Source organism: Monodelphis domestica, chromosome 7 (genome assembly GCF_027887165.1).
Source record: "Monodelphis domestica isolate mMonDom1 chromosome 7, mMonDom1.pri, whole genome shotgun sequence".
Taxonomy (NCBI): Eukaryota; Metazoa; Chordata; class Mammalia; order Didelphimorphia; family Didelphidae; genus Monodelphis; species Monodelphis domestica.
Genome location: NC_077233.1, coordinates 228,314,595 through 228,337,742, shown reverse-complemented (window position 1 = coordinate 228,337,742; position 23,148 = coordinate 228,314,595). Strand labels below are relative to the sequence as shown.

The window sequence follows — 23,148 nt, the reverse complement described above, 5'->3', positions numbered from 1 at the left end:
CTAGGTGGCACACTGGATAGAATGCTGGACCCGGAGTCAAGAAGTCTTGGGTTCAAATTCTAGTCTTAGACACAACTATCTGTGTGTCTTGGGACAAGTCACTTTACCCTGTTTTCTTCGGTTTCCTCAACTGTAAAATAAGCTGGAGAAGGAAACGGCAACCACTCTACTACCTTTACCAAGAAAACTCAAAAATGGTTCTTGAAGAGTTGGACACGACTGAAGAAAGCTAAACTAAAAAGGATAGTTTACTGAAAGACAGAAAGCTACTGGGGTATCTGGATATAGAGTCATGACTCTGGTTTCATGATCTGGCCTGAGGAAAGTCCATTTTAGTTCTAAATTCTGCTTTAAGTGGCACAATTGAAAAATTGCTGACTCCCCATCACAAAGGAGAGTTTGCAAAGGGATCTTTCTTCAACTCATCACTTCCAAATATACTGTTACTATGCACAGTGTGAACATCTTGGCAGGAGGAATTTTGCCTATATCTATTTATTCTTTTCTGGAAGGAGGTGAGTCTCTTCATGCAAACTTAGTACTAGCACACCTTTTTGTAAAGGCTCAAATATTTTATTCTACTTATGTATGTTGAATCTCACCTTGGGGAAGAGACAAGAGAGAGAAGATTGTGATGTACCTTAAAGAAATTTAGAAATGGGAGTTTTTATTATTATATAGGTAAGAACATGAATGAAAGGAAAAAGTTAGGAAGGAATCTAGAAATTTCCCTGAATGCCTGGGAGGTTGGAAATATAATTTCAGAAAAGAGACCATTGTATTATTAAATTAATTTTAATTAAAATAAGTTTAATGTGCTTAATCTTATGTTATTGAAATTGGCAATGACATACAACGATTATTATGTTACATATAACAAAGCATATATAACAGTATATATTAAATTAAAAGTATATGTAACATAATTAATTTAATGATAATTAAAATTAATTTAACAGAATATCTTCCACGTATATTTTCCATCACTTATTCTATGGGATTTTTAAAAATTTGATTAATACTCTCATTTTAGGGAGACTTTGTTAAGAACATACCTATGTATCATGGTACATATACATGGCCTGATGGTAGCACCTATGAAGGAGAAGTGACAAATGGAGTAAGACATGGATTTGGTATGTTCAAATGCAGCACCCTACCAATATCATACATTGGCCAATGGTGTCATGGCAAGAGGCATGGAAAGGTAGGTTATTATTTAAAAATTAAAGGATTCCCATCTTTGAATGTTTCTTCTCCAAACATAAGGAAAGGGAAAGAGGAGTGAGAAAACTTAGTGGAAGTTTATTATTGTTTCATTTTGGTTCCATTTAGTGACACAAAATTAGTAAATTCTATGTAGGTGAAACAGAGTTGAATGAGTTATATGAATAGTTTTATATCATCTGAGGGCAATTTAAGCTAATGAAGACTTTTTAATTGTAATTTTCCAGATAAATAACTCTACCTCCTTCATTTTCCTTGAACAGAATTGGCCTAATTAGAGTTTTCTGTACTCAGGAAGCAATTCAATATGTAGAGTATGCTTACTATGTGCAGGGCACTGTGTTACTCATGGAAGATACAAAGATGATTTTATCAAGAAACGCTTACTAGGCACTTACTATATTCTTGGCATTGTGTTAAAGGGATACCAAGAGAAAGTAAACATAATCCCTTCCATCAAGGAGTTTGCATTCTTCTGCAGTCTAGAGTAGAATTACTAGCTGACTACTTCATGCATGGACAAATCATTCTATCCACTTCAGTAGTCCCTGAAGGTATCACTATTTAGGAGTGCAGTATAATCAATAATTAATGATGACCTTGAATAAACAAAGAGGTTAAATTATGTTCAGAATTTGGAAGAAGGCGAAGGCAGATCTCCAATTTATTTTAGAAAGATAACCAACATAGATAAATAAAACACACTCCTGTGCTTAACAAGATACATTTATTATCTGGAAAATTCAAGTGTATGAAATAAATTTATTTCTCAATGATGCTGGATAAATGAAAGCCAATTGTACATTCTTGTTAACAATTTAGAAAAGCAATTCTTACATGGGGTCCATAAAACTTGTCTTTAAAAAACAGATAGCTGTATTTCAAGATAATTGATTTCCATTGTAATCGTACATATTTTATTTTATGCTTTTTTAAAATTCTCAGAATAGATTTCACTTACACTGCCACAGAGTTCCATGTCACCAAAAATGGTCAAGAATCCTTGGTTTACATAACGAAAGGGGAAATTCCTTTTGGAATATATTTGAATTATATCTATAGAAATCAGTACTAGAAATAATTGCATTATGGGGATAGCGAGGTGGTTTAGTGGACAGAGAGCCAGATCTGGAGGTAGGAAAACCTGGGTTCACATTTGGCCTCAAATCTTTTTATCTGTGTGACCTTGGGCAAGTCACTTAACCTCAGGTATGTAGACCTTACCATTCTTTTACCTTAGAATTGACAATTAGTATTGATTCTAAGAGAGGAGGTGAGGGTTAAAAAAAAAAATCTTATTATGCCTTAACATGGCACCTATTTATGCCAAGGAGTCTTTTATAGACATTGTCTTTTCCATCCTTTCAGTATCCCTATGAGGTTAATAGGACAGATAGTATTATCAATATCTCCTTTAAATTTTTTTTATGTTTTTATTTTATAATTAGAACATAAGAATAACTCAATATCTGGATCTCGCATGCCACCACTGCTTTCTCCTTAATTTCTGTGAGTTACTGGAGCAATTTGTCAATACATTAAAACATATCCACACAACCTGAGACATTACTTAATCGTTCTAAGGCATACAATGGTATAATGCAAGCTAGTCCAAACTATAGAGTCATTGTTGATGTTCTTCAATAGAAATATTTGGTGGAAGCCTATGATGACGTTTTCATGGCCATAGCCGTTTCATAATCATACTGACTATACAGGAGTGTCCTGGTAGTTCTGTGCTGTATTACTGGAATATTTTCTGAAATAGAAGACTAGACGATTTCTCCATGATGGCTGCTTTGCCTTGGAATGGTTGCCTCCCCACGTAAAGCAAGATTCATCAATTCATCCTGATTGAGTTCTATCATTATCAAATAACCAGAAGTAATGTTGCCTAAAGCTGGATCCCATTTGCTCCCAAATTGACTTGTCATCCATTCTGGATCCTCACTCAGCATCAGAAACCAATAGGCTGGCGCAAGAACAGCAAGAGTGGTACCACTGCTGCTACTCTCTCAGTGTTGGTTAATGCAGGATGATTATGTCATGTCTAAATATAACATTGATTTTTAACATATATTACACTTACATTAAAATGTATTACATTTAAAGATATTCAGTAGTTAATGTACTTTTAACTATTGATTTAAAGAAGAAAAAAGAACTGTGTGGTGTGTGAAGATTTGATTTTTTTAAAATCCTACTACTCATTTTAGGGCTCCATTTATTACAACCAAGATGGCACCTCATGGTATGAGGGAGATTGGGTCTACAATATCAAAAGAGGATGGGGCATAAGATGGTATGTATAACCTTTTCTATGATTTCAAGTATGAGTGAAAAGGAGTCTTATGGACTTAATATATTTTTTATCTTAGGCTATTTATATAAAGCAAAGTAAATCATATTTACATGCAAAAATGCCAGAGACCAGGGTGTTTTTTGTATAGGCAGAGTTGGATATTTGCATAGGCGGTCAGTGTTTTCTCTAGTCATGATAAAAAACAATATTCTAAGCTCCACAGAAAACACCACATTAATAAAAAAGATAGCTTACATTTAAGTAGCACTTTATGGATACAAGGATTTCTCACATTTTTTTTTCTCAATTAATTCTCCAAGTAATTCTGTAAGGAAGATTATCAGACCTATTCAATAGCTGAAAAACTTGAGACTCAGAAAATGATTTGCCCAATATCACACAATGAATTTTAGACTCCAAACTTGAAGCTAGGTCTTCTGACTTCCTTCCTTCCTTCCTTCCTTCCTTATTTCTTCCTTCCTTCCTTCCTTCCTTCTTTCCTTCCTTCCTTCCTTCCTTCCTTCCTTCCTTCCTTCCTTTCCTTCCTTCCTTCCTTCCTTCCTTCCTTCCTTATTTCTTCCTTCCTTCCTTCCTTCCTTCCTTCCTTCCTTCCTTCCTTCCTTCCTTCCTTCCTTCCTTCCTTCCTTCCTTCCTTCCTTCCTTCCTTCCTTCCTTCCTTCCTTCCTTCCTTCCTTCCTTCCTTCCTTCCTTCCTTCCTTCCTTCTTTCTTTCTTTCTTTCTTTCTTTCTTTCTTTCTTTCTTTCTTTCTTTCTTTCTTTCTTTCTTTCTTTCTTTCTTTCTTTCTTTCTTTCTTTCTTTCTTTCTTTCTTTCTTTCTTTCTTTCTTTCTTTCTTTCTTTCTTTCTTTCTTTCTCTTCTCTCTCTCTCTCTTTCTTTCTCTCTTTCTTTCTTTCTCTTTATATTTTTAAACTATCAAGTTTACAAAATACATATTTTTCTGAGAAAACCTTTTTAAAAGTGCCATTGGGGAATCATTTCCCTAAAAATCTTTAATTTTTTAAAATAATATTTTATTTCTCTCCACTTACATGTAAAAATTATTTTAAACATTCTTTTTCTAAATTTTGAGTTCCAAATTTTCCCCCTCAACTTCCACCCCCTGTCTATTTTACATGTGCAATCACGTAAAGTCTTTTTCCATATTGGGTATTTTGCCACCAAACACTCTTAATCTTTACTACCTTCTCTTGCAACTAACCAATGGCTAAGTTGATCAAAGCTGTTTGATATAGAAATTGTGTGCAATAGAGCATATAACATTCCACACTTCAGATTTCCTATTTCTTAACAGAAGAACTTATACTTTAATTTCAATTATCTGGAAGCAACACTGGTCATTTAATTTATCCTAATTCTATTCTCTTCAAGTTGTCTCCCTAGTCCTGCTTTCCTTTCCTTTAATTGGTTTGTTAAGGTCTTCTCATGTTTCTTTGAATTCCTCATTTTCAATATACTTTATATAACAATAATACATTCACGCCACAATTTCTTTAGCTATTTTCCAAATTGATAGTTCTTTGTTCTAGCTCTTTACTACGATAAGAACTGCTGCTATAAATATTCCTAGCTACCTGAAGCCATTCTTGATCACTGGGTCAAAAGACATGAATAGTTTAGTAATTTTCTTCACATAATTCCAGATTGCTTTGCAGAACGGTTGAAACAATTCACAACTTCTTAGGTTCATGGGATCATAGATTTAGTGCTGAAAGTGTGAGGTCATCTAGTTCAACTTCCTCATTTTCAGATGAGAAAAGTGAGAACTGAAGAGGTTAAGTGACTCATCTAAAGTCACAGAGATAAGAGGTGGTTTTTTAACCCAGTTCCCTTAGTTTCAAATGCAGTTTACTTTCTACTAAAGAATACTACCTCTCACCAACAGCTTAGTAATATACCTATGCTTTCCCACTCTTCAACATTATCTCCATCTTTTACCATTTAGACCAACCAACATACCCTAACATTGATTTGGAATATTTTTTCATATAGTTATTGGTGGCATGTGCTTTTCCTTTCAAAGATATTTCTTAAATATCCTTTGAACACTAATCTTCTGGGAAATAAGTCTTGGTCTTATATTTTTTGTGTTAGTTCCCTAAAGATTTTTTGCTGTTGGACTTTCATTAGAGAAAACTGAGACAAAGATTGTTTTTCTAATTTGTAGCATCTCTTCTTATTTTAGTTACATTCATTTTGTTTATGCAAGAAAAATCAATTCTACATAGTTGAAACAATCTATTTTATCTTTAACAATCTTCTCTGTCACTTATGAGGTCACACATTCTCCCTTTAAACATGCTTGTAAAAGGTACAGTATTCCATTCTCTATTTTTTTAAAGGATAATACTTTTTATATTTGGATCACCTACTCATATGAAATTTACTATGTTTTTTTTTAAGTTGAAATAATTTTATTTAACAGTTGCCTTTAAAGTCATAAAAACAATGTTTTATAAAAATACTAGTGATAATAATAGCTAGCAATTATAGCACTTTAAAATTTACAAATCACTTTACCAAAAACCCTTTCTTTTTATCTTCACAACAACCTTGGGAAGTAGTTGCTACTATTATCCCCATTTTACAGATGATGAAACTGAGGGGAAAAGAAGTTAAAAGCCTTGGCCAAGGTCATACAGCTAGTAAGTGTGCAAAATCAACTTTGAACCTAGGTCATCATGACTCCACTGTTCCACCTACCTGCCTGCTAGGTACTGATCCCCCTACTTACTAGAAAATTATTACATTTTTCCACTTCAAAGAATATGAATTCAGTTACAGGCTTTCAGTAAGGAGGATTGGAAAATTTCTTTCAGAGTTGGTACTTAAAATGCATTAGCCATTTTCATCTATTTCAAAGTATAGGAACCTGGCATATGTTCCTTTTAATATTTGTTAATATTTACATAGACTAGCTAATCCAAATTTGTATTCCATTGTTCCATCACTGTTTTCTGCAGGTTCACCAGCAAGTTGAACAAGATTATGTTTTTCTGGGGTCTTCAAGACCCCCTAGGAATGGAGAACACATCACCATTATCATAGATTATAAATGTCAAGTCTTTCCCAATAATACCAGTGAAAAATTCTTTGTAGTTGTTCTGTAGAAAATGTCCCTAAAGATGTGAAGACTACATTTAATCAGCTTATTTAAACTGAGTCACTGGGTTTAGACCTACATCTCTAAAGAATTCTTGTCACTATAGACCTTGGCACTGTCAAATGGTTCAACATCAGGAACTGATATGATTTTGTTAGTGGAAATTCCATGAAAGAGAAGATATTTCCATCTGCTTTGCTATTGTACCCACAGGACCTTTCGGTCTGATTTGCTGCTGAAACCATATGAATGTGAGATGTCTTTCCCCTTCGAATGGAGCACCTTGAGAACTGGGATTGTCTTATTTCTCTATATCCCCAGGGCTAGCACAGTTCTTTGTGCATAGTAAATACTTAAAAATGTCTTATTCATTCATTTATTCAAATAAGTTTGGTGGACTCTGAAGTATGGCTTCATTGGACATAGCTCTACAGTCAAAGTAGTTTTCAGATGGACAAATCTGGAACATGAGGATTCATTTGGCAGCAATGAGCAATGCTTACATTCCTACACCATATGGTGTATATTCTTAATGCTCTTTTGGTATTGTAAAGGATAATTTTAGTGTTGTGACCTAAACTATATTAATCATTTGTTGTCATGGGATATCCCAATAAAAAATACCCAAGTCAGCTGGAAATTCATGGTGATTTAATTAATATGGTGGAAAGAAATTAAGAAGAAGGAAGAAGGAAAGGGTATAGGATTTCTTCCACCTGGCTTGTGCCAGGGGGGAAGATTAGAAGCTCTAGGAAGATAAAGTTTTGGAGAGTAAAGGAGGAAGGAATCAGCCTGAACTCCAAGAGGGCTCAGCCAAGATGCCTGAACCTGAATTAGCTCAAGGGCAAACTCACTGCCCAAACCCAGACAATTAGCTGCCACCACACCAAGATGTCAGAACACTTAGCATGCTGCCAGCCAGAGTCTCCTCTCTGGGGGAAAAAAAGACAGATGAGAGGAAGCCCCGTGAAAAGAAACCTAGATGATTCTACCTCTTTTTCCTGTGTCTTCTCTGCATCAATCGCAGCCTAAGCTTGACTTAGGACAGCCCAGGGGTCAGCTGTTTCTGATTTGTCATTTTCTCTATCAAAGGTCATCCTCCTAAACACTCAACCCTCAAGCATGGTTACAGAATTCCCAATTTTGTTAGACGAAGTAGGGTGGAGTAATGGAAAGTTCCCAAGACATCCCTGATTTTGTTAGACTAAGTATCTTCATTGTTACAAATCAGGAGATAGCTAAATCCAATCTTCACAGTATTTGAATCTTGCTTTCTGTTAATGATACTAGGCAAGACACTGGAAGGGGTGGGGTAGTTAGGTGGCTCAATGGATAGAGGGCAAAGCCTGGAGATGGGAGGTCCTGGGTTCAAATATGACCCCAGAACTTCCTAGCTATGTGATTCTGGGCAATCACTTGACCCCAGTTGCCTCTTCTGTGGAACTGATATTTAATATCAGTTCTGAGACAGAAGGTAAGGGTTTAAAAATATAATAAATGAAGTCTGTTAGCATAAATTTGAAAGCCAGACAATCTTGCCACATAAAGTTACACTAGAACCTAACATTAGCAGTAAGCCTGGGAAATAAAGATTCCAATGAGATTGTCAACATGTAGATTTTTTTTTTTCTGATCAGCTGCCAGTTGAAGTTGTGCCTTCTTTAAAGCAACTAGCATGGTGTTCATTTTTTATTTCAATCCCAAGGGTAGCTGGACCTTGTTTATTTGCTTGCACTTCATATTCTATTTGATGAATTCTTCCCTGAGGGCTCCAAGCAGTTAATCTGGTCGGACACCATTTGTGTTTTCCTACGGAACTGTAGATCATGTCCTTATTGTGGAATGTGAAATGATTTGTTGGGCTAAACCTATTTCCTATCACACTGCCATATAGTTTTCCTAAAAATCTTGTCAAATACGGTGTCCTTATAACAGTAACTTTCCCTAATTATATCCTAGGATATCTAATAGTTTCCCATTATACCAACAAGTCAATCTATTAATGTTGCTGTAATTATGATATTTCACTTGGTTATCATGTGTAAGAACAGTCTGTTATTGTTCTAAATGTTGGCCACAGATGCCTTTTATTTTATTATTTGCATGTTCTCTGAAAGGATACTTGATTTTAGAATGAACCTGTGAAGCAAAGAGAAGATCTATTCTAAATGTTAAGATATCTATTTTATCCATGCAAAAATCTCAGCTATTTTTAAGGAGTGTTGTGTTTATCAATTTAAATTTGGTTGGAGCTTTTTCTCTTCCTTATCACTTTGTTACTTTATCAGATAACCTTAACAAAGTATAGTACCCAAGATGACTGGCATTTCATTGGATTCACACGTGCATATACTCAACTTAGATCCATAAATAGATCTTCAAAGTGTTGGAATTCTTAGATGGCAGAGGGGTAGAACAGATTGAGAAAAAAGCCTTCGATGCAAATATGTTTATTTTAAGCTCGTACTTACGACTTCTGGATTTAAAATGTGCACTTTTTATTTAGGTGAATGGTTCCTTCCTTGGTACAAAAGTATTACAGTTCTTCTACATATTGAGAAGCTTTGTGAACAATGTGACCAAAAAACTCATCAACAAGTGGCCAATGACAAACTTCTCCAATCTCAGCTAAAGAAGTTTTTAGATGCCTGTCCATTGCTAGGTGGTTTCAACTTGGCAGGGCTTACAAAGATTTATAATCTATCGGCATAAAATTCAACAATCCAGAGTCACTTTCATACCAGTATGAGACACCAGAGCAGGAATTCTTAGCCTGGAGTTCACAGACCTTTAATGGGTCTATGGATCCATTTCAGGGGACCTCTGTCTATCTATCTATCTATCTATCTATCTATCTATCTATCTATCTATCTATCTATCTATCTGTCTGTCTGTCTGTCTGTCTGTCTGTCTGTCTGTCTGTCTGTCTATAAAAATGTTTAAATAATTGTATTTTAATGTAATTGGTTTCCTCTGTAATACAATGTATTTTATTTTATGCCTTTAAAAACTATTCTGAAAACTGATCCATGGTTTTCACCAGTCTGCCAAAGGAGCCCATCCAAGTCCTAAGAAAGTTTAAGGACCCCGTGCACGAGAATATGGCTTCTGTGGGAACGTATATGTCGATACGTTGATGTCTTTTAAAAATCTGATTATTTTTGCCTAGTTACACATCTGGAAATATTTATGAAGGTCAGTGGGAAGACAACTTGCGCCATGGTGAGGGAAGGATGAGGTGGCTGACAACTAATGAAGAGTATACTGGTCAGTGGGTAAAGGGCATCCAGGTACTATATTAATTAAATTGAGTAATTTTGTATGTTGTCAAAACTTAGCATGTGAGGGGTATACCCAAGTTCCAATGGCAAGTTTAGATTCCACCATTCATAACACTCATCATTTCTGTGATCTGCATAAGAGCTTAGGATCATTATTAAGGTTTTAAAAGATGGGGAAAAATACAGTGTGAACACAAGCTGACTTTCTCAGCTGTCCTAGAATCTTTGTCATTAGAATCAACTCTTGAATCCAAGATCTGAGACCTTGCATCTGGGCTTTTAACCAAGCTCTGCCAGTATTTACTAAAGAAGAGTTTCCATATTTGTGTTTGGTAGAAAGGAAGTGTGGTTGTAGCTAGGTAGCCCATGGTGGACTGAGCATCAAGCCTGGAGTCAGGAAAACTTGGGTTCAAGTCTGGCCTCAGACATTTCTTAACAGTGTGACCTTAGACAAGTCACTTAACCCCGAATGCCTAGCCCTTGCCACTCTTCTGTCTTAGACTTGATACTAAGACAGAAAGTAAGGGTTTAAAAAAAATGAAAAGAAAGGAAGGAAGTGCAACTTGGAAAGGGCACTAGCCTCAAGGTCATGAAGAGCTGAGTTCAAGTCTTATGTTTTACAAATACTAGTTTGGCAACACTGGGCAGATCACTTAACTTCTCAGTGCCCAGGGGAGGGAAGGGCTCTCTAAGACAATAAGATGCAGAGAAGTTACTGACCTTTGTTGGAAGAGATGATTTCTTCTATAAATGAAATTGCAAACCTGCTTCCAAAAAATGTTTTTTTTTTTTAAATCTAATTGTGAGATGGAACAAAAAAAGCATCTGTTAATTAAAAATTTTTAATTAAATTAAAAAATTAATTAAAAAATTTAAAAAGGACTTGTTAATCATTTCTTTATTTTCAGAATGGATTTGGAACACACACTTGGTTTCTGAAAAGAATCCCTGGCTCTCAGTATCCTTTGAGAAATGAATATGTAGGAAATTTTGTAAATGGGGATCGTCATGGTCGTGGGAAGTTTTTCTATGCTAGTGGCGCGCTGTATGATGGAGAATGGGTTTTCAATAAGAAGCACGGTTTTGTGAGTAGACTTATGAAAATCACATTTTAAGAGCAAGACCTTTTCAACACAACAATCACTAAACCATTTGACTGTCAATTATTTCCATTTCACAGGAAGAGAAGTTATTGCTTAAAAGTTGCTTTCAAATACATTTTCAAAATCTTATCAAGTGACTATTTTGAGAGAATGAAGGCTAGATAACCAGGTGACACCAGTTTATAGCCTGTTCCATGCTTTCTTGGGTATAAAGGAATTGCAGTTCATGCTTTGTAGTTTGGAAAGGCATCATGGATGAGTGGGAGAGACACAAATGGCTTGGGATTCAGGAATGAGTGCTCTAACTTGGGCTTCAGGAATGAGTGCTCTAACTTGGACTGTGCTTTTGATAGCCTTTTCTACTGGGGCAAGTCACTTAACCAGTATTTTAGAGCCTCAATTTCCTCCTCTCTAAAATGGGGAGGGGGTGAGGACCTTTAAGTTCCCATTGAACTCTAGAATCCTTTTTAGTTCTGTAATTCTAGTAATGGTGATATTATTAAGCCGATGCCTCCAAATGCTCTTAGATGCTTTAAAAAAATCAACTCCATAGGAATACAGGAGAAAATAAAAAACTTATCACTTGCTTATATGGGTATAGGATCTGGGGTTTGGGTTTAAAAGACTACTCTATTACAAAAATGAATAATATGGAAATAGGATTGGAGTGATAATATATGTATAACCCAGTGGAATTGCTTGTCAATTCTGGGAGGTGGGAGGGAAAAGAGGAGGGAGAAAACATGAATCAGGCAACCATGGGAAAAAGTTAAAAAACAACAACAACAACAAAAACCCTCCATTCCCATCTCTGGGGATTTTCACTGACTGTCCCCTATGCCTATAATGCCTGTTCTCATGTTTCATCCGGGTTTCTCTGGCTTCCTTCAACTATCATCTAAAATCCTACCTTGTGTAGGAAGGAAGCCTTTCCTGATTCTTTTAATATTAGTGCTTTCTCTGACAATTTCCCATTTATGTTGTATGCTAAGTTTGTAGATAGTTTTTTGCACATTGTCTCCTTCATTAGACTGTGCTCTGAGAACAGGGACTGTCTTTTCTCTTTCCTCTATTTCTAACCCCTAGAAGAGTACTTGGCACATAGGAGGCACTTAATAAATGCATTAGGTGTGGCTTTATAACAGAATAAAATTGACTAGCTAGTAGAGTCCCTAGCCTTGGCAGTAAGTATTATCCAAGTTAGCTATTCACCACAGAACATAGGAAAAAGAAATATCCTTCATTTTTGTTGATGCTCAGCTGTTGCAGTTGTGCCTGACTCTTCATGATCCCATTTGGGACTCTCTTGCTGGCCCGCTATAGTGGGCCAGAGAAAGAGAGCATGGCCACAGGTGGGGCCAGCTGGTCCCTTAGTAGCTTCCTCCGAGAGCTGGGAACCCAGCCTGCCCACATCTTCTCTCCATCTGGATTCCCAGCCAAAAAGGCCCCCACTTCCTCCTGCTACTCTAATTTATGCTCTTAGTGGCATCCCTTTCCAAAGCTCCCCAGTTGGAGGACTCTGACCTGCACAAGGCCACTGCTATCTTTCTTCTCCTCCACTTAAGGGGCTTGCTTACAGATAACAACAGGCTTTATCTGCATTCTTATTCTACTGGAGGATGGGATAAGAAGCAGAGCTATAATTTCAATCTTAATTTTAACACTTTTCAAATCCAAAGGTTGTCTTAAAGTGCCAAAGAAAGGGATACAGGCTGGTGTTAAATTCCCACATTGGTAAAGATATTGGAATGGTTTGCCATTTCCTTTTCCAGCTCATTTTACAGATGAGGAGACTGAGGTGAACAGAGGTAAGTGACTTGCCCAGGGTCACACAGCTAGGAAGTGTTTGAGGCTGAAATTTGAACTCAGGTCTTCCTGACTCCAGGCCCAGCACTCCATTCATTGCACTATTTGCTCTTTCAATTTATAAGATACTATCACCCTAAATTAAAACTAAATTAAAAGTAGAAGCAGCTGCATTATAAACAATTTCACATCAGAACACACTTGAAAAATAATTTTACACAATCAATATTTTCTTGATTAAACTTAAGACTCAAAAAAGTTATTTCTTTTCTTTGTAGGGGAGGTTAACATTCAAAAATGGACGCATTTATGAAGGACAATTTGTCAATGACCACATAGCAGAACTTCCATTGTTTGATATGGAAATGGAAAGTAACTTGGACAATCTCAATGCTTCCCCAGAAATTGCATTTAGTGCTGGTAGGATTCATTAAATGTCAATGGAAATAAATCAACCCCCTTTAGTCCTGAGATGTGTGTCTGCCAATACAAATTTAATAAGTGCAGGAAGCAATACTTTCCTTAATTGCTAGTTTCTTCCAACTCTCTTTTATGTACTTGTCCAAAGTTCTTTCAGAAGTAAGAATGCTTTCAAATGACTTCCACTACTTTTCACAGAGCATAACGTGCTATTTTCTTTTAATTTGGTAGAGGTTATCAGAAAACTTGATGGCAGTGAAAGCAATTCTATATTAGGATCAAGCATTGAACTTGATTTGACTTTGTTGTTAGACATGTACCCTCCAGCAGAAAGACTTGAAGAAAAGAAACAGGTAAAACATTTAGCTATTACATAACCATTTTCCTAACTGTTTTTTCCCAAGTTAATTAGATTACATCATTATTGTAATTCGAAATAGTTACAAAAAATGCTTTCTTGAAAATTTGCTATTAAAAAAACAAACACAAAATACCAAGTTTAAAATGTTAACAGCATGCTAGTGCAATAGGTTATATATACTTTCCATAGTTTTCTGGGGCTTGAAGATAATCCATTCCATCTAAATCAGTGACTGCTCTAATCATACTAGAATATGCTTGAGAATTTCCAATTCATCAGGATGAATCTCAATTATTAGATGCCATCTCTAAGATCGGCCTTTATAATGGCCCAGACATCATTTCAATGTAAGTCAACAAATGTTAATGAAATACTATTTGCAAAGTACTGATCACTTTTCTTCTCTTATTACTATAGCTACCATTTCTGGTGCAACATTGTATGGTGGTAATAAGGAGCATCCTTGCTTCTCCCCTGATTTTATCAGGAAGGTCTCTAGCTTATCCCCATTACTGATAATGCTTGCTAATGATTTTAAATAGATACTACTTATTTTAAGGAAACTTCCATTTGTTCCTATGCTTTGTAGTGTTTTATTAGGAATGGGTATTGCATTCTGTCAAAAGCTTTTTCTGCATCTATTGAGATAATCCTATGATTTCTGTCATTTTTGTTAATGTTAGGATCAGTTAACCTGATAATTTTCCCAATATTGAACCATCCCTGCATACTTGGTATAAAACCTACCTGGTCAATAGTGTGATATATTGCTGTAATCGCTTTGCTAGTATCTTATTTTAAATTTTTGCATCAATATTCATTAGGGAAAGTGGTATATTGTTTTTTCTTTGTTTTTGCTCTTCCTGGTTTAGGTATCAGCATCATAGTTGTGTCAAAAAAAAAAGTAACTGGGTATGATTCCTTCTTTGTTTATTTTTCCAAATAGTTTATATAGTATTGAAATTAATTGTTTTTTAAATGGTTGGTAGAATTTACTTGTGAATCCATCTGGTCCTGGGGATAAACTGTTAGGAAGTTCATTAATGACTTGCTCAATTTCTTTTTCTGCGATAGAGGTTATTTAAGTATTCCGTTCCCTTTTCTGTTTGAGCAATTTATAAATTTGCAAATATTCATTCATTCATTCATATTAGATTATTTAACTTATTGGCATATAATTGATCAAAAAATGTACCTAATAATTGGTTTAATTTCCTCTTCATTCATTGTTAATTCACCATTTTCATTTTTGAAACTGATCATTTGGTTTCTTTTTTCCCCCCATCAAATCAATCAATGGTTTATCTATTTTTGGGGGGTTTTCCCATCAAACCAGCTTCTACTCTTATTTATTAGTTCAATAGTTTTCTTACTTGTAATTTTATTCATCTCTCCTTTGATTTTCAGGATGTCCAATTTGGTGTTTAGTTTTATTAAATTAGGTTTTTTTTTAGTTGCATGCTCAATTCATTGATTTGTTCTTTATCTTACTGATGTAGGCATTTTGAGATATAAATTTCCACTGAAGTACTCCATTGGCTTCAATCCCACAAATTATTGTATTTTGTCTTGTCATTCTTTTTAATGAAAGTATTGACTATATGATTTCTTCTTTATTTGTATGATTCAGTCTTTAAGATTATATTATTTAATTTCTAATTATTTTTAATTTCTTTCCACTGCTCCTTATTTAATGTAAATTTCAGTGCATTATGGTTTGAAAAGGATGCCTTGAATATTTCTTCTTTTCTCTATTTGGTTGTGAGGTTTTTAATGCGCTAATACATGGTCAATTTTTGTGTAGGTGCCATGTACTACTGAGAAAAAGACTTATTCCTTTCTATTTCCATTCATTTTTCTCCAGAGATCTATCATAACTAACTTTTGTAAAATTCTATTCACCTCCTTAACTTCTTTGTTTAGTTTTTGGTTAGATTTCTTAAATTCTGAGAGAGGAAAGTTGAGGTCCTCTACTATTATAGTTTTGTTGTGATAAGAATTTATTTAGCTTTCATTAAGATTAGATTTTTAAGATCAGAGAAAAAGTTTGTCCACTTTACACTGTCCCCTTTAAGAAAGGAGCCAGAGGAAGGTTGCTGTGGGCTCTTTAAGAAGCTAGGATAAAGGAGAATCAGTTAGAAAATTCTGGGTCTGTCTCTTAGAGAGCAGTTGGCTGGATCTTTCCTCTGAGAGAAACAGAAGATTTTAGTTACTTTGATACCTTTTTATTAGAGATTTGAGATTTATACTGAATAGAAAAGTGTTTACAGATTGCTTTTCCCCTCTGAGCCATGGGAGTGCTGAAGAGTAGTTTTTGTTTTGATTAAAACAGGCAGCTGGGAGTGGAACTTAACTTTTTTTACTTCAGTTCTGCTTCAGCCCTTTACCTTTACTCTGTGTATCTCTCTCTGCTTCCAGTGTGTTTGTAAACAACATATTGTAAAATCCTCATTGTTAATCCATTCTGCTCTCAAATTCACAATCAAAGTATTCACTGTGTATTTTTTCTGTCCCATTTCCCTCATTCATCTTATTATTTCTCCTTTCACTCTGTCCCTCTTCACACAAATGTTTTGTTTTGACTATCACCTCCCCCAATTCACCCTTCCTTTTCTCAATCCTCCTCCCTTCTTTTAATCCCCCTTCCCTCCTAGTTCCCTAAGTAATACAGATTTCTATACCAAACTGAGTGTGGATATTATTTCCAATTTGAGTCAATTTTAATGAAAATGAGGTTCAAACATTCTCCCATCTTCCCCTCCACTGTTATAATTCTTTCATGTCTTCTTGTGTTAGATAATTTATCCTATTCTATCTCCTCTTCTTTCTTTTTCCAGTGCATTCTTCTTTCTCATACCTTAATTTTGTTTTTTTAAATATCATCCATCAGAATCAAAATGCACCCTATCCTCTATTTATGTATACTCCTTGTGATTGCTCTAATAAGGAGAAAATTCTTATATTACAAGTATCATCTTCCATGTAAGAACATGAACAATTTACCCTTATTGAATCCCTTTGATTTCTCTCGCCTATTTATCTTTTATGCTTCTCTTGAGTCTTGCATTTGAAAATAAAATTTTCTACTCAGCTCTGGTCTCTTTATTAGGAATGAATGAAAGTCTTCTATTTCATTAAATATTGATTTTCCCCTCTGAATCAGTTTTTCTGGACAGGTGATTCTTGGTTGTAATCCTAGCTCCTTTGCCCCTTATGATATTATATTCCTAGTTCCCTGTTCCTATAATGTAGAAGCTGCTAAGTCCTGTGTAATCTTTACTGTGGCTCTATGATATTTGTGTTACTTCTTTCAGGCTGCTTGCAGCATTTTCTCCTTGGCCTGGGAGTTTGGGAATTTGGCTTTAATATTCCTGGGAGTTTTCATTTTGGGATCTCCTTTAGGAGGTGATAAGTGGATTCTTTCAATTTCTATTTCCCCCTTTTGTTCAAGAATATCCTGACAATTTTCATGATAATTTCTCATAATATGATTTCCAAGCTCTTTTTTTAATTATAGCTTTCAATTAGTCCAATAATTCTTAAATTATATCTCCTGGATCTGTTTTCCAGGTCAGTTGTTTTTCCAATGATATATTTCACATTTTCTTCTTTTTTTCCATTCTTTTGATTTAGAATTCAAAATTAAAAAAAAACCTGAATGTTAAAAATTATTTTATACATAATTGGAGGAAAAAAGGTGATGAAGACAAACCAATGCTCTGACTCTGTACTGCTTACAGAGTAGCCAACCAAGAACCTCCAAAGCTTCAGGAATCTCTTGGAATGCATTGGAAAGACATTATAAACAAGGTCTACTTAAAGGAAAAATTTAAATCACTACCTAGTATCATATAACAATTCAAAATCTACCTCACAAAATACAAAAATTCTAGTTTCTTTGGGTGTCTAAATATTTTTTATTTAACAAAATTTTTTCAGAAATTAGGCCATTTGTCACTGTTTTATAAAAAGACACAAAAATAATATTAGTTATATAAAATAAGACAGTATTCCCATATTTCATTCATACAAAAAAACACACTATATGTCAACATATTCTAAACTCAAGATAAGACTATCATTATTGGGGGAAGTTAGGTAGCTCAGTGAATTGAGAGCCAGTTCCAGAGACAAGAGGTCCTGGATTCAAATTTGGCATCAGACACTTCTCAGCTGTGTGACCCTGGGCAAGTCACTTAACCCCCACTTTTCTGCCTTGGAACCAATACATAGCATTGATTCCAAGACAGAAGGTAAGGGTTTAAAAAAAAAAAGAATATCAGTATTCACTTGCTTATAAATAGTGCCTACATTTCTAGTTGTATAGAAAACTTAATGAGTTTGTATTAACTGCCTCATTGGTCATAGGACTTAGTAACAACACAATTGGAAAATGCACAACTTTACTACATTTAAACCTCAAATCAATCAAAGTGTATTTTTGGTCTTCAATTAAAAAAAATGACTATGATAAGAAATGCTACCTTCAGAGATTTGACAGTAGAATATTTTGGATATTGCAATGGTATGATATCATCTACTGGTTTGAAATTTGGAGTCTGCACTAGAGATAACAGCATGATTTCTGTCTTTATCTTTTAGGTGTTGTTTTCTTCCATTAGAATATAAGCTCCTCAAGGGCAGGAACCGTCTTTCTTTTTGCCTGTATTTGTATCCCCATAGAAACTGACAACTCTGTTAAAATAATGTTTGTTGACTTGATTGTTTTTTAACAAGTATTTTTAAGTTGGTTTAGAAAGCAGGCTAAGTTTGATAATATTTCTATCACTAAGCAGGACTGAAAGAGATTTCATTTTCTTCCCTGCAGGTAGAATTTGCTATTTTGAGAAATATTACAGAATTAAGAAGAGTCTATAGTTTTTACAGCAGCCTAGGATGTGATCATTCTCTTGATAACACTTTCCTGATGACAAAGCTTCAGTTCTGGAGACTTCTAAAGGATTGCAAACTTCATCACTCTAAAATAACTCTTGCTGATATGGACAGGGTATTAAGTGGTTAGTACCGGTGCTTTGTGGTTTTTTATTTGAAGTCATAAAACTAAGATACAAGTTGGCATAATTTTGGAATCAATGAGTCCTCCTGAGTGGCTTCTTATGCGCTCTATGTGGATGGTGGGTTATAAAAATATCATGGTCTTTAAGGAGTTTATGGCATAAGTGGGGAGCTAAAAACCAGTCATCGTGATGATGATATCTAGCATTTACATAGCACTTTAAGGTTCTCAGATCTGTTTACAAATATTATCTCATTCTCACAATCCTGGGAAGTAGATGCTATTTTAAATCTCTGTTTTATAGATGAGGAAACTAGGCAGAAAGCAGTTAAGTGACTTGTCCAGAGTCACACAGCTAAGTATCCTGAGGTAGGACTTGAACTTAGGCTCTTCTGACTCCAGGTCCAGCTCTCTATGATAGCACTGTGATTAATCAAGACTTTTGTCTCAGTACATATGACTTGGCAATGAGCAACATAAAATATTGTACAATTAAGCACAAAAATTGTGCTGTACAGACTTCACGTAGTTCAGCAAAGAGATAAACCACCGAGTAACCAGGAAAGGCTTCATGGATGAGAGGGAACCCAAGCTGGGCCATGACTTGCACATGAGGAAGTTTTCTGAAGCACACTTAGTTGACTCCCTTATAAATGATCAAACATTCATCTGGCCTCAATAGCTGGATTATAAACAATAGAGACAATAAGCCAAACAAACTTCTGGACTATTTGTCCTTTGTCTACTTAGTATTTACTAAGAGAAACGACTCGATTTGATTTTTCTTTAGTGTTCCAGGGGCAGATTAATTAGAAAGGAAACCCCTAAAATAGGTTATTTATTACATGTTGAGATATTGCTAAGTTTCCCCAACTTGCTTTTCTTACTTTAGATAATAATAATATTTCAGTTGAAGAAATACACTCCCCATTTACCACTTTACTCCTGAGAACGTTTTTGAATTACCTGTTACAACTAGCATACCACATTTATCACAAAGATTACCAGTAAGTATTATTTCTTTTTTTTGGATTTTCATTCTAAATTTAGCAACCCTCAATAAAACATTAAACAAATGTTTGAAAGCCCTAACATAAATCTGCAAACTCCAAACTATCTGTAGTTTCTAAAAAAATCTGTGTTAATCTAAACAAAATGATACAAAATGTCCTTATTCACTTCTTTTCCTGATCTTCCTCATTTATTTTTAAAAATGTGTTGATGTTAGCATTGCTATTGCTGTTACTTTCATTATTATCACCTCCTTCTCGCTTTTTTTGGTGAGGTTCAGATAAAAACTCTTCTGGGACAAGTCATTGGTATTGTTTATTGAAATTTAGGGTTTAGTGTACTCTTATGTAGGTAAAGTAACTCTTGTTTTATAGTTAAATTAATATATATATATATATGTATATATATATACACACACACATATATAAAACTTCATCCTTTGTAGACTCACTGAAAACATCCCCGGGATGACTCCAGTAGTAGTCAGGGCAACGAGGATGATTTCTACCTTCTCTGGTTCCCACATGATTTTAATCTCCTCTTCTAGGTTCTCTGTATTTTAAAAGCTTTTCATTCCATATAACTTGGAGATTATATGGCAGAATGCTAATAATAATAATATGCTTTAGGTTTGCATGGTACTTCACATGTTTTCTTATTTTATTCTCATAATCTCTCTATTAAAAACATTGTTCTTAAGTTTTATGAATTGGTGTTAGGTTGAGCTGACTGAACATCAGTTCAGCCTGTGGTTGTGGTTGGTTGCCAGTCTAGTTAATAAAGGGTACTCATTTGATTCTCCAAGATATTGAAAGATCTATATATGTAGTTTAGAGATTTGAGCTCTTTCAGTCATGAAAGACAGTGAACTTCTGATACAGATTCTTGGCCAGTGGGTCATGTCTTACTAGGCATTCATTAGGTTCTTAAACTTTTCAACCTCAAGTGATGCCTTTTACAGTCTCTCCATTGGTTCCTTGCATATTCTATATATCTCCAGGCTTCTTAAGGATAATAGATCATTTCTGGTGGCAATGACCTGTTTCAATGAATGCCTTTGTTTTCACAAGCAAATCTGCATGACTCAGTCATTTGGTCAACATTTCCTTGTTGATATATTGTTGGTTGAAATCACGTAATGTTGCCTTTGGAGGACTTTTTGGTTCCACTCTTGGATCTTATTTATTTTGGAGACTCCAGTCCAGTTAATTTTTGTTACATTTGATAGATCCTGACTCTTAATGCACTGAGCTAGCCAGCTGCCCCAGAAATGTCCTTAATTGATTCAAGATTTATGGGCCTTCTTTCTTCACACCTAGTTCAGATTGATTCAGTTGAGAAGTGTGTAGAGGTACTTACTTTTAAGTGGGGTGAAGTGGACCCCCATACTTATATTTGTACCATTTTAAGGTTCCTTTATTTGTCTTAATCCATAAAATTTTGCTATTGTTTGTTGATTAAGGGAATCTAGAAATTCTGATATACTTTGTTTTCTGGACTCGTTTCTATGTATTTCTTTTTGTTGCCTTTAATGGGTAGTAGAACATTCAAATTTTCGCCTGTATAAACCAGCTAGGTATTGATGTAATCTTCCACTGCCTTTCTCAAGAACTTCAATAATTCTCCCAAGATACTTCTGTTTTGGTAGTGTCTGATGCCGGGTCTTAGGGGTAGTCCTTGACAGCTCCATCTTTCTACCTATAGTTCTTACCAAGGAATTGGCTACCGAGTTAGGATCTTGAAATAGTTTTATTTTTATATTTTCTATCAGATAATGTGGGAGAATGTATTAATTAATGATAGCTATAGTAGATACCAACTTTGAAATATTTAGTGGTAATTGATCTGCTAGTTGGATCCATTCTGCTATATAGTAGATCCTCATCTATCCCGGGAATTACATTCTAGAGACCCCTGTGGTATGCGAAAATCAACAAAGTAATAGCGTTATACTTATTTTATTATTTACATATATTTTAAGGCTTTATAAACTCTTACCAATCTCCTGAGCCAATCAGCACCCAGGATACAGAACACAGTGCTGTGGTTGGTCACCTTTCATTCTATGAGCCAATAGTGAGCCTCAATAACTGTAACTCCTTGATACAGAATTACATATAGATAAACCCTGATACAGTGACTCCGGGATAAGTGCACCGTTATATAGTGAGGGATGACTGTACTTTAAAAGGAACTTTTCAGATTTCCAAGCAAATGCTCCCTTTCCCCTTTCAAAATCATTTGAGACTTTAGTGCTCTTTTTGTTATCCAGGTCATTTGTAGAGATAATTTTTGGAGTTTTAATTAAGTGAAGATTTTAAATTATCTGAGTCAACTTTTTCTTCTTCAGGTGTTATTAAGATCTTTATTTTTTCTCTTACTTCATCTATTCTAGGCTTGGGGATAAATTTATTTTTTATTATTTTCCCTGCATTGATAACCAATATATTGGTGTTATTTGGCTCTAAGGGTATCATTGATTAAAAAGTAGCATGAAGCTCCTGTTTATCACTGATGAGATCTATTTCTGGTTTAGTTATAATAAGGAATTGGCATGGGAAGTATTCATGTCTTCAGTCTACTTCATGGGTACTTGCTTCTCTTTTGCTTGGGCAACACCATTTGTACTACTACATTTCCAGCAGAATATTGCTCTGTTTCTCTTATTTCAATATATCCTGTGGTACCAGGCATTAAGGAGTATCTCTTACATGTCCTCACGATCAAGCCATGTCCAACAACAGTTTCAAGTAGTACCAATCTGCCACTCTGATGCTCTCTCTTTTTTTAGCTTCATAAGAATAATATCCCCACACTGGCTTTGTCATTGGTATCACCAGAACCCAATTGACCAAAACTGCAAGAATCCTGCCAGGCAGCTACTAATGATGTCTCAGGGCACATAGAGTATCAACTATAGGTCACCACTCACTGACTTTGGGGGTTCAAAAGAGACATTCTTTGAAATGAATGATTCCATTGTAATCTACAGAATGAAATTAGGATCAAATCCCTTCCTTTAATTTTGCCATTCAACCATCTGCTTTTTCCAAAATTTTTGCTGAATTTTAATCCCCCCCCAATTTTGTGATCTTAGATTTATTAAACATATTATATACCTTTAGTGGCGATTCCCAAGTCAAAATTTTTCCTAAATTCAAGTGTCATAAGATCTGTCACATAAATGGTTAAGACAGAAGCAGAAATACTACTGTTTGGGTCATATTTTTTTCTATTTTCTTCTTTCTCCCACTGCATTTGTTTTTGTTTCTGTTTTAGAAAAACAAACTTTTAGATTTTTAGTTTTAGATTTTGATTTTAAAAAGTAACCAAATTAAGATTTTATTTTCCTCACTTAAAAAAACCAAATTTTTGTATCTTTTGTTTTCACATCACCTTCACTCCTAAATCTATTCCTTCCCTTTTACCATACAAAACCAGAAATCCCTTGAAACAAATTCTTTTTTTAAAGAAGAAAGAAAAAAGAGGTGAAGGAGCAG

At 34.9% G+C, this 23,148-nt stretch overlaps 1 protein-coding gene across 6 annotated transcripts in view; it reads left to right on the top strand.

Moving 5' to 3' along the window:
- LOC100027249 (radial spoke head 10 homolog B2) overlaps positions 1-23,148 on the top strand; it is a 62,556-nt gene that overhangs the window by 14,923 nt on the left and 24,485 nt on the right. For 5 of the 6 annotated variants that reach the window (XM_056806521.1, XM_056806520.1, XM_056806522.1 and 2 more), the window contains 8 exons: positions 1,034-1,207; positions 3,444-3,529; positions 9,819-9,939; positions 10,839-11,015; positions 13,118-13,259; positions 13,491-13,612; positions 18,449-18,638; positions 19,530-19,644. In XM_056806521.1, coding sequence (XP_056662499.1) covers positions 1,034-1,207; positions 3,444-3,529; positions 9,819-9,939; positions 10,839-11,015; positions 13,118-13,259; positions 13,491-13,612; positions 18,449-18,638; positions 19,530-19,644 — 1,127 coding nt within the window. The remainder of the gene's footprint in view (positions 1-1,033; positions 1,208-3,443; positions 3,530-9,818; positions 9,940-10,838; positions 11,016-13,117; positions 13,260-13,490; positions 13,613-18,448; positions 18,639-19,529; positions 19,645-23,148) is intronic. The other variant, XM_056806523.1, reaches the window with a different exon arrangement.